Source organism: Phasianus colchicus, chromosome 18 (genome assembly GCF_987193195.1).
Source record: "Phasianus colchicus chromosome 18, bPhaCol1.hap1.1, whole genome shotgun sequence".
NCBI lineage: Eukaryota > Metazoa > Chordata > Aves > Galliformes > Phasianidae > Phasianus > Phasianus colchicus.
The window spans coordinates 6,463,281-6,478,970 of NC_143453.1; the positions used below are offsets into that span (position 1 = coordinate 6,463,281).

Sequence of the window (15,690 nt, forward strand, 5' to 3'; positions counted from 1 at the left end):
GGTAAAGCATTCCCACCCACGCATCAGCCTCAAATAACTGTGTTTATGTATCACTGCACTATGGATACCAGACTGTCTCACCAAAGTAAAAACGAAGATGAAAAAAAACAACAAATCAAGTAAAGAACCAGAGGCTTTGGAACCCCAGTTCTAGTATCAAGCACTTTGCTTTTAACCATATATATGTTGGTTGCAAGTCATAGCTGCAACCCAGGTTGTCACTTCATCATCATAGAAGCATTTGAGGTGGAAAGGACCCCCAAAGGCCATCTGTTCCCACTGCCTGCAGTGCACAGGGACACCCACAGCTCCAGCAGTGCTCACAGCCCCATGCCTTGGCCATGGCTGTGTGCAGGGATGGGGCAGCACCACCTCTCTGGGCACCCTGTGCAGTGCCTCACTGCCCTCAGTGCAAACAACCCCTTCCTTTCATCCAACCTAAATCACCCTCTTCTGGTTTGAAACCATCTTCCCTTGTCCTATCACACACACCCTGCTCAAGAGTTTGGCCCCTTCCTTCTTACTCCTCCTGCCCAGGGTTGACCCACGTGGCACATTCCGCACTTTTTACCTCATATCAGCTCTGATGACTGAATCAGGCACTGAGGTTTGTGACCCAACGTCAGAACCAGAGACCTGTGTCAGCTGAGAAGGAACAAGTGGTGAAAGACACCACTTGAAAACGTCTTCCATGATTCACATGGCTCACCACAGCACGCTGCAGCTCCAGCATCAAGCTGTGGGTGTCCCCGTGCACTGCAGGGGAGTGGGACCAGATGGCCCTTTTGGCCATTCAGCTCAAACCATTCTATGATTCTGTGTTGGAATATCTTTAGTAATTGTACCTTAGCACTTAAATATTTATAACACATTCAGTCACAAGTTAAAATAAAAAAAAAAAACAGTAGCAGCAAAGATTATAATCAAGGTTAATTAAGAGAGCGTGTTGACCAAACCACTGATTTCACAGTGGGGAAAATGGAGAGAGATGAAGTACAACGTAGGGCATTAAATGCTGGGATTTTTATATTTCTTCCTGCACTGATTTTATAGCAGAAACTGAGGTCTCAAGTCCATTCCTAACAAATAAATCAGCGAGAAAGTGTTGCTTTCTCTGCTGCAGGAAAGCAGGTAGACTTTGGGTTGATAAAAAGGATGACTGTTGTGACCTGAAGCCTCCACTAATAAATTTTCCATTAGGGAAATTTTATTCTCCCAAAGAGCAGTCAGACATTGGCACAGGTTGCCCAGGGAGATGCTGGGGTCCCCATCCCTGGAGGTGCTGAAGGAACATGGAGATGTGGCACTGAGGGACAGGTTAGTGAGCATTCAGGGGTTGGGCTGATGGTTGGACTGGATGACCTTGGAGGTATTCTCCAACCTCGATGACTCTGATTCTATGAGTGGGCATAAGTTGGACTTGGTGATCTTAAAGGTCTTTTCCAATCTTAATGATGATGTTCTAATCCTCAAGCAACAGGAAAAGCCAAAAGATTTGCACAGGGGCGCATGGATGTGGCACTAAAGGACGTGACCTAGTGACAACACTCAGGAAGTAAACTCAATGCTTCCACTTGATTCTGAACCTTGATTTTCCTGCACAGTGACTTCAGGATTCTATTCCTCCACCAGAGGGAAGCATTACAACGTACAAACAGCAAAAGTTATCTTCTTTCAGATGAGCACAAGGCGTTACTGACCTCAGTGCCAGCAACAGCTCTGCTCCACAGCCTCCTGTGACATTCACATGGGGCTCAGGGCCACATGGAGGCACGGCGAGTTCTATTACCCCAAAGCCACTTCTGACAGTAGTTTTTTCCCCACACGTTCTACACTGCCAACAGCTATCTTTGCATATTTGCACTACAAACAGGTTGCATACAGTAACTCTGAAGGACTGGATGATAACCACCAGGTCTATAAGCAATCCAGACTTCCCACTCGTGGTTAGTCAATCTGAATCCCATGCCAAGAATGGGAAAGACAAGGGGATAACAGCCCTCTGTACCTCCCATGAAGTTTTAAGGCTGGAATCATAACAGTATAAGTTTGTTTCCAAAGCTTTTGTTGAGAAACTTGTTTACAAAGCCAATACAGACTGTCAAAAGTCATTGTGTTGGGTTTTCTTTTTCTTCAGGAGCACACAACATAAGCCTGCCAGCACTTCCTCTCCTCAGCTGCAGCAACAACAGCATTGTGAGCAATTACAAAAAGAGGCTCTGAAGAGAGCAATGCATCCCATCGCCACACGAGTGTGCTAGCAGCCCAAGAGATGAGACTTGACCTTGGGACAAGGAAGAATGGTGACATTCTTGTCATCTTCTCTACAAAAATAGAATGATTTTGAGAAGATGCAGAACAGTCAGATTTTCTAAGTACAAATATTCTATATATATGTATATATATTTACACATATATATATTCTATATACAAACGTGCATATAGAATTATAAAAGAGGGCACTCTGAAGTCACCACAGGATTGTTCTACTGTGCCAAAACTGGATTTATGCACAAGGTTAAAAAACAAACAAACAAACAAAAAAAGCACAGCACTTGCAATGAATCAGAGCCAGTCCATCCAGTAAGGAAGGATTTCATTGGGAGCATCACCACCTCCCACAAAATCAGAGCTCTGTGTTGTTGATACGCTATTTAAATCCTTGGTTTTTCACAGAACACACTGATGTTTCATTTATTTTGCAATTTTGGAAAGATTCAGATCTTTGCTCTGCGTTTCAGGAGATAGGATGTTAACTGTTTCCTAAAATCAAGTTTATGTATGGGCTGACATAAGAGGTCTTCCTGCAAGCCAGGAGAACATCACCCAACCACCAACCACTAAGAGAAAAATCAGACTGCTGAGAAAAGTAAGCTGTGATTATTCATGTAATTAGTTGTCTGCCTATTGCCTACAGAAAGAAAATTAAACTCATAATTTTTCAGACTGTGATCCAGTTCTATTTGTCCACACGGCTTTCCAGAAGAGACCGCAATAACCAATTTTCATTAGCTAAGCTGAGAAAGACAAGCAGCATAATGACCTAGTCCCATGCCTTAAGAGTTCAGGATGAAAACTCTTTGTTTAGAAAGAAACATAAACAAGCTGTACAGTTAATGTGCTATGCTAGGAGACCTGGCATAGACCAGTGTGGTGAAAGCATTCCCTACTAGTTAAACTCCATAGGAAGAACATCTGCTCCTCCTGCTAAGAAGCCACATACTCTCCTTCACAAGTATTTGAAAAAACAGGGAAAACAGCTCTGAATGAAACAAGCCAGGCTGCATCTCCTTCATCTCCCCCCTAACCCAAGAACCTCCTCCACAACAACATACCGTTATGCTCTCCGCCCTTCTGTCTTTATAAAAAAAGCTGCGACTTCTTCTCTGTGTAGAAACAAATGAAAATTCTCTTCCATCTGTTTTTTCTGAACTCTGCTTGGTCCACTCTTTCCTAGGAGCCTGTTAAAAGAACGGCAAAGGCATCACTAAGAAGACATATATAGGCATACACAAAATGCCCTTTGAAACTACAAAATGGAAAAAGATTGTACCCATCAACACCCAACTGGCTGTGCATTCATGCATTGACCTGACACCTGCATCAGGGAACCACCTGCATTTCACCAACATCGATGCCAGCACTGAAGTTTCAGGGATAAATGAGGGGAATTCAATAACCTGATATGTATAAAAACAAAGCAGCCGAGTCAGCAATGTAACCCCCTAGTGTTCAAGGCATTAACAACACATGCACACCTTTCAGAGATTTCTCTGTAAAGAGAATTAGTATTTATGCACTTGAAACACAGAGTCTGGTACAACACAGATCCCATGAGAAAATACACCAAAAGGAAACGACATCTATTGAAACGTGTGTGCGTGTCACACTTAACACCCAAAACCCTACTGAGACATAACAAAATCTTTTCCTGGCTTTCATTTCCAGTTACAGGAAGCATTAAGTACTATTTGGCAATACCTTCTTATCCTCGTGGAAGAAAGGTTCCGACTGAGATGAGACCTTGGTTTTCCATCCATTATCCACACCCTCTGGTGGGAAGCTCTGCCTGGAGAGGTACAGGTCCTTTCTTCCCCTCACTTCTTGCATGAGTGCTAGACCATCTTTTCCTGGGCGGCTCTTCTCTGAATAGGAGCGCCTCAGATCTGGGGGTGCACTTCCTAAGCCAGATGTATAGCCCTTCCAATCTTTTGTCTTACTTTTCACGTTGGAAGAGTCGTTGGCACAGGTCACCTTACTCACATCATCTCTGTCCTTTGTTACACAGCTCCTCACTACGTTTTTGCTCCAGTCACCTTCCAGAGTCACCTCTGAGAACTGTTCTTTTGTGACCACCTTCTTCTGTAATAGCCCATCATTGGCCTTTATGGACAGCCTGGAAGCAAAATTAACTTCCAATTTTTGGTCCACACCAACTGCGTGTACAGGCTGTACCCTGTCAATCACAACTTGTGAACTTTGGTTCCTGGAAGTTAAATTCAGGTCTTGATCATCATCGATGATGAATGTTTTCTTCGCAGTGAACTCCACAGGAGAATTGGCAAACTTATCTGGAAACAAGCAGCTGGGATTTTCCCAGGGAGGGGAGCTTAACTTTCTGTCTTTGGACTTCTGTTTATCAGACTCGGGGCCATGGGAATCCGATTTCTCTCTGCTCTTTTCAGTTGGAACCAATTTCTCTGGCCTGTGGTACTCCTCCACACGCTCACCCTGTTTGTTACTAACAGCATGGTGATCCGGTCCCTTCCACTCTTTCCAGGTATAGGAAGAAGTCACCCTGTCTGACACATTCCTTTTGCTCTTTGATTTGTTCCTACCAAATAAACTATGCTCCTCAGAGACCTTGTCTTGGATACTACTGCCCTTCACCGATTCTTCTTTATATTCTGCCATAAGGGCATCAATATCAAGCACTTGGGGCCTGTAACCATCCTCATTCTTCCTTCCAGATACACCATAGCTGCTTTCGCTGCTCTTCTGCGTGACTACTTCAGCATCTTTGTGCAGCTGTGCAAAGTGCAGGGAGGATCGGGGTTCATGGTAAGAGGAGAGCTTTCCTCTGCTACTTTTGAGATCACTTTGAGCCATATTTTCCCGTTCCTGTTTTAACAGAAAAGCATCAACATCTATAACTTTCTCTTTAGATTGATCCAGACCTTTTTCATAATGCTTCTGGTTATCTTTCCCAAATACGTGAAAGTTACCAGATGCAGTGTTTTTGGAAGAAGCATTATCTTTGTCCTCCCCTTTTACCCACTCCTTTTTAACGTACACTTCTCGTGACTCTTCTCTACAATCCGTACTCATCGTGCTTTTATCTTGTTTGGACCTACCAGAAAAATCAGGACCCAGATTAATTGTTCCTCCCTCACTTGAGCTAGAAATCTTACTACTTGTACTAGAAGTACCAACAAAGCTTTTCTCTTTTTTGATACTGGGAATTTGGTAAGTCACTGCAAAATACGTTGCCTTTGGTTCAAAGGCAGAACTCTGATTTTTCAAGTGCTCATCAGAACTGCCAGGAGCAGTTTGGTTCGCCTCACTTCCCTCCATCCGCTCTTTGATATTTCTCTTTTTAAGCGAACCTTCTTCCAATTGCAATGAATCTGCCCAGCTCAGCCTTTTTGTATTTTCAGGCGTGAGCCAGCTGATTTCTTCTGCCTTGACAGAATCATGAGGCAAGGTTTTCCTTCTCCACCTTTCAGAAGTCTTTAAATCAGAGATGCTACTTTTAGTTCTCCTGACCTTTTCTTCTGGATCTATTGCTCTGATTTTTTCTCTGTTTTCAGGAGCCGTACTACGTAAACCAAAGTCTTGGTCTTTGCAGTTTGAGTCTAGACTCCTCCTCACAGCAAAAGCTCTAGATTCCTCTTTCACATCAGGATGGAGGCTACTGGAAGATTTACATAACTGCCCACTGAGAAGCACCGAAGACGAATGGACCTGCTGTTTTTTCACACTGGTTGAGATAACTTCGTGACCAAAGCTGGGTCCAAATTCATAGTCTATTCCTCCTTGTCTTAAACTCCTTTTCTCAGAAGAGCATTTCACCAGATTAGACCTTCCTGTTTCATCAGTGGAAGAGTCTTCACTCCTGTCCGTTTTCATTTCAGCAAGTAGCTTGCTTGTTTTCTCATTTATTCCAGAGCATTTACTTTTGTTTGTAGAGTAAGGTATTTTTTCAGCTATTAATACTGGATCATTTTCAGTTTTATCCAAGTCTTTTTTTCGTTCAGATAAAGTGCATTCACTGGAGAAGAAATCATTAGGATCCCTAGAAGCAGACTTGCCTGCAAAAGCTTCTCCCACCCACGAACGCCTGGTGTGACCCAAAGTCACCACGTCAGGCTTTGCTTCGAGCTCACCACTCATTTTCAGGGGCAAAGCAGTTCCAGGAAGATCGTCAGCAACATTGTGCCTCTGAACATTATGGTCAAACATGGTGGCTCGGACAGTTTTAATGCAGGTTTTTTCCGTCACATTGGTTGGTTTCAATCTTTTTTCAAAGCTGCTTGTGAACGAGACGGAATTTTCACTTTGCTGAGAAAAGCGCTGGCTGTCTCCAGGGAAGCTTCCCTTTGTCTCCGTCTGATCTGTTCTGTTGGTTATTTTTAAAACCTGCCGGGATTTCCAAGGGTTCCCAGCACTTTGCACCTCGGTGGGATCTCCGCTGTGAGCAAGCATGGTCATCTCCTTGCTCTGGAACAAAAAAAACACAACAGTTATGACTGTTACACACCTTTAAATAAAACATTTACTCACTTTCACTACGCAGCCTATGCAAGTTAACCACATCCCTCTTCTCTAAACACAAAAATCCACTGAGACACCAGTAATCTAAGCAGCAATGCATGGCACCAGTCTGAATTACAGCTTAATATTCACTGCCTCGTCCTACAAGGGTTCATCATTTTTCAAGTTAAAAATTGTAACATTAGGAATTGACTTAAGGGTTTAAAAAAAAAACAAAACCCACTGATCAAGGGAATGTTTTTAATCCTACTTTATTGTCTAATTCTGAAAACAGTGCTTCCATTAATGGAAGATTTTCCTTTTAAAGCGAATTTATCTCCTTTTAAAGGAAATTAATCTATGGAGATGCTTTAACCAAGCTGTGAGTTTCTCTATCACACACACTCCTGTCTTAAACCTACACAGGAAGAAAAACACACAGCCATAAGAGCTCACAAGAAATATCCTCAAGACAACATTAGATCTCCAGTGCTATGAAGTGTCAGCAGAGAAGTTGTTTTGAAATGCCAAAACGTCCCTTAGAAACAAGGGCAGTCAAACAGCTTTTATAGCACTGCGCTATCTGTACAGAATTCAGTGGTCAAAACTGCTAAACTAAACATTATTTAGGAGACTGATAAACACACAGCATATAATAAGGAACTGTGACTCAGATGTGGAAATTTGGTACATTCATGCAATGCAATCCTTACAGAAAATGAAGGCTAATTGCTACATGGAACCACAACAGCTGTCGTCCACATACACTAAAAGTTCCATTAAAGTAGCACACAGTCTGTTTCACTTTATACCACTGCATGCCTTTAACAGCATGCACATTTAACTTTGTAAAAGCTCAACACCATCCTCCCATACTTCAGCAGCGCGTCCCCATCCAGTGTCTAAAGATAGACTTACACAAGTAAACCTATTAGGATTATGCCATTCTTAATACTCCTTATGCCCACTTTAAAGTCATTGATTGGGAAAGATGCATGGGCTGCAGAGTACAGGGCTCTCTGCACTCCAAAGGCAGCCTAACTGGAGGCTACGCTGTCTGATGCCATCTTCTTACTTTTTGATGTTCTTGCGTTTCACTCCCAGAGCCGTTCCTAACTTCAGCAGCTTTCTCTGGCTTCACTTCACTGGTTGATGATGTTGGACTCGAAAACCTAAGACAAAAGGCTCCATTCAGTTCTTTCAGATCCAATTAGTTAACATTTACACTTTCTACCAAAGCAGACCGATGATTCATCATCTCACATCAAAAAGAAATCACCCAGAAAGTATTTCTTAGAGAGGAAACACTGCTATTTCGTGTCACAACTAATGGTATTCAGTGGTTTTACTGCATCTAGACCAAAGGACTAACAATTTTTCAGGAAGCAATATAGCTTATTGTATACCATAAGATTTTTAAGATGCATGATAATGCAAAATGGTAAAAAAAATATATATATATTAACATTCTCATGCCTCAGTTATATTTATCTTCCATATTTCCATCCCAGTGCTGGAAGGGACCTTCAAAGGCCATCTGGTCCCACTGCCTGCAATGCATGAGGACATCCAGATCAGGCTGCTCTGAGCCTGGTCCAGCCTGACCTTGAATTATGGAACTCAATGAAATCAAGAGAATTAAGCAGAACGTTTCTGAAACCTACATCTTTGTCAGGTCTGCAGAAAGCGGTCGCGATTGCAGCGGTCTGCGAAGATTTCCTGGCTTAGCATCAGTGCTTTCTGTTGTCAGTTCTTTGATTCTCTGCTGGATGTTCACGCACTTGTTTTCCCTCTCAGCAGCCGATGGGGGAGTCTCTGTATCTACAGAGGTACTGGGATTTTCTGATGTGAACAAACTGATGTGTTTTTTAACACTTCCTCTTACGATGCTGTTTTCCTTCTCTGAGGAAGCTGCAGGGCTTTCGGCGCTGAGGAACACACACGTTTCCTTTTGATCCAACCTCTTCCCTTCCCTGTTTGTTCTGCTTTCACCAGTGCTTTCAAAGGCTCTCTCGGAACTATGCAAATTAGTCACTACGCTTGGTTTCGTCTCAGTTTGGTCACTTTCAGATTTCTGCTTTGCTTCCCACGTGTGTTTTCCTTTATTTAGGATGCCAATCTCCTGACTACTGCATTTCAAAGTTGTTTTTGAAGAGCTGCCTTTATCGAATTCCATTTCTTCAGTTTTTGGCCCCGTTTCAGACTGACCATGGCTGCCCACGTCAGTAAGAGAAGTTACTGATATGCTCTCCTTGCTCTCATGGGATGAGCAAGTCTTCTTGCTCGTAGAAAGGTCTTTAAGTTCAAATTTAGCTGTCAGGTCCATGGACAAAGGCCTTGGTTTCCTAACCCACGATTTCTCTGTAGGAGACTTTTCCTCAGAAGCTTCCACAGTACGATGCTTTTGATCTCTCAAAGATTCCAGAAAAACAGCAGATACTGGTCTAGGTTTCGGCCTTTGCTGCACATCAAGAGAGAAATCAACTCTACTGTTCACGTTATTTGCATCAGTGTTGTTTTTCTCCGCTGGATGATCTTCAGTAGCATCTCTCTTTTCTCCAGTTTTGAGGGAGTTCCAGGAGACTGGTCGAAGACTGGAGGAAAGCGATATCTGCCTGTGAAGGGACCCTTCAGGATTCCTGGATGTCTCAGGTGATGGCTGAGATGGTTTCTCCTGCTTCACGCTGCACTGAGGCTCTTTTGTCTGCATAGTACTCAACACTCTGCGGTCGTCAGCAGCCCTTTTTCCTTGGGCCAGGCTTACCTTTGACTGCTCTGTGCCCGCCGTCTCAAAAAGAATGACAGTATTCGTATTGTGACCACTATAGAAGGTCATGTTTGTGACCATTTCGCTGCCAGCCTTGCTTTCATTTCCAATGGCTTTCTGATCTACTAACAGAGGAACATTTCCAGCCGATACCTTGGCAGATGTTGTTTCTTCAGAAGGCTTTCTAATAAGACTGCTTGATCTAAAAGCTGTAAGAGGTGGTTTTACATTTGCAAAAGTATCTGAAGGCGTATCTTTAGAAAAAGGTTTGGGGAAGAGTCTTGGCCTTGATCCCAGCGATGGCATTGTTGCAGATCTCAGAGTGCTCCCAAATTTGTTCTTCTCTTCAAGCGTTAGTGATGCTGAAGGCTCCTTTGTTTTGCTGCTTACATCTGAGAGCACGCTTACATACACTCGCTGTGATTTATCTTCAGTTCTGATCTCATTTAAGTCAGGTACTGTCGTCAAAGACGCCAAAGTAGAATTTATTTCAACTCTTGTTGCCATAGTTGTAATTACACATTCAACAGAACTGAAAAAATCCAACAAAGAAGGAGAATCTACAAGGAAAGAAAACACAAGCATTGCTGTAGAGTCAGCACAAACATCCAACAAATTCATTCTAACTTCAATTCAGGAGGTAGTTAAGCTTAGATTAAGGTGTGTTTTAGATATGCATGTGCATCACAGAACAAAAAGCTTATTTCTCTTAAAAAAAAAAACAACAGCAAAACACACCATTATTCATCAGTTAGGCCCAACAAACAAAAAAACATGGCAAAACCTACAAAAGCATCTGTACAGCACTGAGTTATCAGTACTCAAGCAAATTTCATTGGTTACATTGCTTTAAAAAATAATTTCTTTCTAAAGCAGGCTTCCCCACGTTGATGTACAAACCACTCCTTTTCACAATACACATAGCTGGCAAGTATATTCTTCCACACTACCAAAAATATGGAGGTCAGCGTGACTGAAGCTGTTATTTACCAGTTACAACCTGCAGCTAAACAGAAACAAACACACGTCGCATGCATTCCCAACAGCTTTGCTGCTACTCACCGTGATGTGCATGTTCTGCTGCAGCTGATGGATCCGAGCCCACTCACTTCTCATAGTGAAGAGTGGAGTTTGCCAAGATCACACTAAGAACCAGAGGAAGGGATCACTTCAGCAGCACCGACCGGACCTCTCCTGCAAATCAGAGAACATTCAGAGTCTGGCACGGCACGCAATCAGATCTACATGGGTAATTCCACTGAGTATTTCAAGGCAAAATGCTGGCACCTGCTCTGAAACAAAGGCACCGGATTTAACTGTATGGAATAAGAGAATGTGTAGTTATCAGTTACTGAAGAATCAACAAAAATCTACCACCTGCAACCGTGAAGGGTAAATAATTTGGTCCGCACAATAGCTATTAAATGCAAACACAGTTAAATCCACATTTCAATGAGTACCGTCTGCAAATTCAAGTGTTGTCAATCACTGGTTAAACACTGAGCTCTGTGTTACTGTAATCTCAATTACTGTAATTTACTTTCTATTGTAAATCTCCTTTCTGCGACAACCTTGTGGGAAGGCCTACCTGCAGGCTGACCTTCAAACAGCCCATTTTCAACCTAAACACAGATTCTACCGTGACAAAGCACTTTTTCCAACATCTCCCCGATAAAGGCAGGAGATTAGCTCTGCCTTTAATCACATTCTTACTGCAGAGATGAGAGAAAACCAGCAGCAGCTGCCTCCCCTCGGGCTCACCTTGCCAGGCCCCTTCACCTGCCAATGCACTCAAACTTCTGCCCCAACTGCTCACCCCAAACCCCTCCAGTCTGTGGCCTCTTCTTTCCAAAATAGTCCCGGACCCAATCAGCTTATCAGCATCAATCTGTTCCTTCCACGATCTCACAGATCCTCATGAAATCTTCCTTCCTCTCTCTCTCCTTATTCTAAGAAATACCATCAAAATCCGATTAAAATGCTCTCACATTCCAAGGATGAAAGGCTTTGTGAAGAGCAGCTATGCCCTAAAAGCAAAAGAGGAACACTGCTGAAGCAAGGGCAATGCTAGCAGTAGCAAGAAATCAAGATGCTGATTTCATAGAACCCTGGGAGTCAGAAGGGACCTCCAGAGGCCGTCTGTTCCCACTGCCTGCAGTGCACAGGGACACCCACAGCTCCAGCAGTGCTCACAGCCCTGTCCCTGACCGTGGGTGTCTGCAGGGATGGGGCATTCACTGATGCCTTCCAGTACTCAAGTATCAGAGTTCTTTCTCTCCGGAAAAGAAGAAAAGAACACAGAGCTTCTTAAACAGAATCACAGTTGATCCGCAGTGGAACGCAAGGAGGTGGCTATATAACGCAGGACATAATCCTTGCTCACAGCACTCAGCTCATTTTCCCCAGCCAACATTCCTAAAGCACCATTTACCCATTCTCCTTACGCTCACTGCTTCGTTTCACTGCGCTGCGCTCAGCTTCTGAGCTGAAAACTCATTTTTCTACATGACCTCATGAAGTCCATTTCCAGGTTTTAAATTCGGATAACTCAGCTATCCTACAAGACAAACGTGACCCCAAACTGAAAAGAAGAACAAAATCTTAGAATCACAGAATCGAGTCAGAAGGGACTCTTAAAGCTCACCCAGTGCGTGGATACGTGGGGGAAAGAAGCACCTCGCCCCACTGGCACCGCATCCTGCACAACCTGCGTCCCAGTGCCGCCGTGTGCCCACACGCACCGATGGTGTCCTGTAATGCTCCTCCTGCCTTCAGCACCCAGCAGCAGCCTCTTCCCTCGCTTCCTCAGCCTCAGCCCACCTGTGGGTGCACAGGACCTCCTGCCCTGCCGACCCGCTATGGGATGCTGCCAACATACAAACCCTATCTGCGCTCGAACCGCCTTCAACCCTCCCCATCCCGAGGCGCTGCCTTCATTTCATTTTGTTTTAATTAAGCCATCTATCCTCACAAAGCACGTTGATGTTGCATAGCAGAAACCAAAGCGGATTACTCACTGCAGGGCGTCGTTTTGGCCATGTTGGGGAGGGAAGGGCTCCACGCAGCTGCCTGCCCCGCCGTGCCCACCGCGCACCGCTGTTACTTACATCAGCGCTAAGTCCCATAAGCCTATTAGGACAACAGGAGCAGCAGCCTGCAGATAATTTTTCCACCACGAATCACGTGATTACAGCCAACTTCCTTGCTCGCAGACAAGCGTGCTTTAAATGGTACAGAGATTTGTATAGCGGAGAGGCAGCAGCTCCTGAGCAGCCTGCAATGCCATCGGTGCGTTCATCATTGGGCAGCTCTTCGTTGGTACAGCAAAGCACAGCAGCTACCAACAACCATTTCCATGCAGTGCAGAGACACAGAGCAGTGCTGGATTTATTTCATTGCTTCAATGACAAGTTTTCCCATTAACCAAGTGCCTCGGTCTTAGAAAAGTTACTTTTTCTTCCCCCCACCCACCGGCTATGCATTGGAATCAAAGCCTACAGCAACCCTTCTTAAGCAGCCATCCTCCTGCTGCCTCCTGCAATGCTCGGAGCCGCTGATAGGATCTGCCCTGCTAATTATTTAATCCCATCACTTATCATGCACGTATGAAAAAAGATTGGCTTAACCGTGTGTGTGTGCCCCACCAAGAGCACAAGGCTTTCTGCAGCACAGTCAGGAAATACAAGGCATGGCAAGAGCTTGAAGAGAACACGGAGCTCGTTCTGCTGCCAGCAATGAAAGTTTACTGGTAGAAATCTAAAAATAAGTGCTCCACATCTCACCAGACAGATACGGCCTGCAAAGTCCCATACATCTTTAATGCAAACACTTCCAAGGACTGCAAGATCCCTGTTCCCTGTGCGCAAATGTGATTAAAGCTTTTAGTTCATCAGAGGTCAAAGTACTGTTCTTTGGGAAATCGAAGTCCATTCCTATCCCAAGGGTGAACTGCTCCGCCCTGACATTTTCTCCCGTTGCAGAGAAAGGTTAGTGTTTTGTTAAACAAAGAGTCAGCCTATAAATAGCAGCATTTACAAGCACTTGTAAATCTCTAATTGCTATTGCCGGCGCGATTGCATAACTATCATCAGTTAAAGCTTCGCTGAGATCCAGACATGCACTAAAGAACAGAAATATTTTCCATCTTTTTGATTATGTGCTGGCACCTCGGTGCTGGAGGGGCAGCCCAACACCTGGTATTTTAATATACGTCATGCCAATAATTTCAATGCCCTCACCCGTGTTAGGCGAGGTAGTTAAACAGGTACGAGTCACCCAGTGCTACAAGCTCATAACTTCTGTAATTACACGTCTAATCAAATCGTAAATTTGCTGCTAAATACAATGGCATGTCTGTGTAATGAGCAATATAAATCTGAGAGAACTTCCTTGACGCAGCAGGACAATCAGTCGGTGGGACAATCACGAAAACACAACTTTACAGTAGGATTCAATAGGAAAATGCTCCTGTACGTAATGAGGGGATGACCTGAATAAAAAAAAAATTAATTCAAATTAATTCAAATTCTTCCACAGCTATCAGTCCTACGTGATTTCCTGTAAGATTGTCTGGGTCACATCTAAAAAGTGACCAGACAGGATCTGTCCACAACAAGCAGCACCGCCAGCGGCGAGCAGTGATGTGCCTGGCACCCCAATGCAGTGTGGTTTAACAACAACTCCACTGTTAAGATGAACTCTGTGCAAAGCAGGGTCCTGACCAGGTCCTTCCCACTCGCTGCACCCTTGCCAGTTGGCTCTCCCTGTGGCAGCCCCACCAGGAGCACGCTCAGCATTTCCTCTGACCCGCACCACCACCTCACTACACCCCATTCTTCCCTCATTTCATCCTCCTCACCCATCTCATCGCAAACTCTTCGCTTCTGAGTTTCACAGAGGTCTTCACTTGTGATGAGTCTCACCAGAGCCAGCCAGAACGAACCTTACCCAAAGGAAAAACGCTCTGAAATTGCAGTGAATCAGGAGTTTTTGATACCCTTCCGAGTGAGTCATCCCCCATTCCCAGCAAATGCTCTGCGGGAGAGACTCCACCTGCCTTGTTAGTGGGTGGGTATTTTCAGAAACCTCAATTCTTTCAGCAGTTGAAATAGAGAACAAAAACAGAACCTCAATTTCTGCCAACGCTGGATGACATCCAGCAGAACAACGTGAATTACTAGTATGGCTGAAGTCAGGCTAGAAACGTGCTCATGCAGAAGGTCGGCGTTCCCAGCGGGTCTCAGAAAGCTCTGCTCTGTTTGCTTGTGTCCCCAAACATTTGTTTTTGTGGTCAGCTTCAACTCCTGCTAATGTTCCTGTAGGCTTCATCCTCGGAAATGCATTTTGCCCACAACCAACGCCTGCAAATGACTCCCCCAGCACAACGTGCAGTCCAGACGTTCCAGAAGCACTTGTGCTGCACACCAGATGAAATACTAATGAGCAAGAAAACTTGACCGTGGAACTCAAGGAAAAAGAAAAGACAAAGCAAAGCACTTACAGGAGCACAGTCGGTTGGTTCGGGTCAAGCACCATTCTACCCACAGCTCCCAAATGCAGGAGGGGTTACACCCCTGGCACACAGAGCATGAAGAGTTAACTCGGTGAGCTGGTGCTTCTCCTCCAACCTGTTTGGAATCATTATTATTCAGGAGGAAGTTATATATTAATTTGCAGGAACAACAATCTCTTTGTGCGTGGAACTTAACTTCACACTTTGTCACGTTTAAAATAAACGTTGCGCAGACTCGAATGGAAGAGGGTTAATCCCCCGGATATTTCTCTCTTTTGTTCTCGTACCACGCTCTGAATCGCAATGAAATTAACCCCAGGCTAATTGATGTACATCCCCTGGACTGAATGAGGGCCGGTTCTCATCCTGCCCCAGCACAGGATGCCACCCTCAAGGCTGAGTTCTGACAGTAACAGGAGCTTGCAGACCACCCCCACTGGGAAGAACCACACTGTGCCCGGGGAGGAAGCAGAAGGAAGGGATCGTTTTATAGGCAGAGCCTCCAAAGGTCACCATCTCACAGAAATAGCCTGGTGCAAAGAGCCATTTCCTGCTGGCCTCCGCAGGGCAGGTGCTTTTGTGTCAGAGACACCGTACGGGAGGACAAAGCCCATAATCCTCTGATCTTCCTCTTCAAATTCTAACAGGATTGCCAGCG

The 15,690-nt window shown here is 44.5% G+C and overlaps 1 protein-coding gene across 2 annotated transcripts in view; it reads right to left on the reverse strand.

Annotated features, from left to right (window-relative positions):
• The window catches only part of KIAA1671 (KIAA1671 ortholog), a 47,098-nt gene that overhangs the window by 24,487 nt on the left and 6,921 nt on the right, over positions 1 to 15,690 (reverse strand). For both annotated transcript variants that reach the window (XM_031592416.2, XM_090152470.1), the window contains 5 exons: positions 10,583 to 10,714; positions 8,418 to 10,080; positions 7,829 to 7,925; positions 3,982 to 6,720; positions 3,336 to 3,461 (listed from right to left, as the gene is read on the reverse strand). In XM_031592416.2, the coding sequence (XP_031448276.2) occupies positions 3,336 to 3,461; positions 3,982 to 6,720; positions 7,829 to 7,925; positions 8,418 to 10,027 (4,572 nt within the window). In that variant the 5' untranslated portion in view covers positions 10,028 to 10,080; positions 10,583 to 10,714. The remainder of the gene's footprint in view (positions 1 to 3,335; positions 3,462 to 3,981; positions 6,721 to 7,828; positions 7,926 to 8,417; positions 10,081 to 10,582; positions 10,715 to 15,690) is intronic.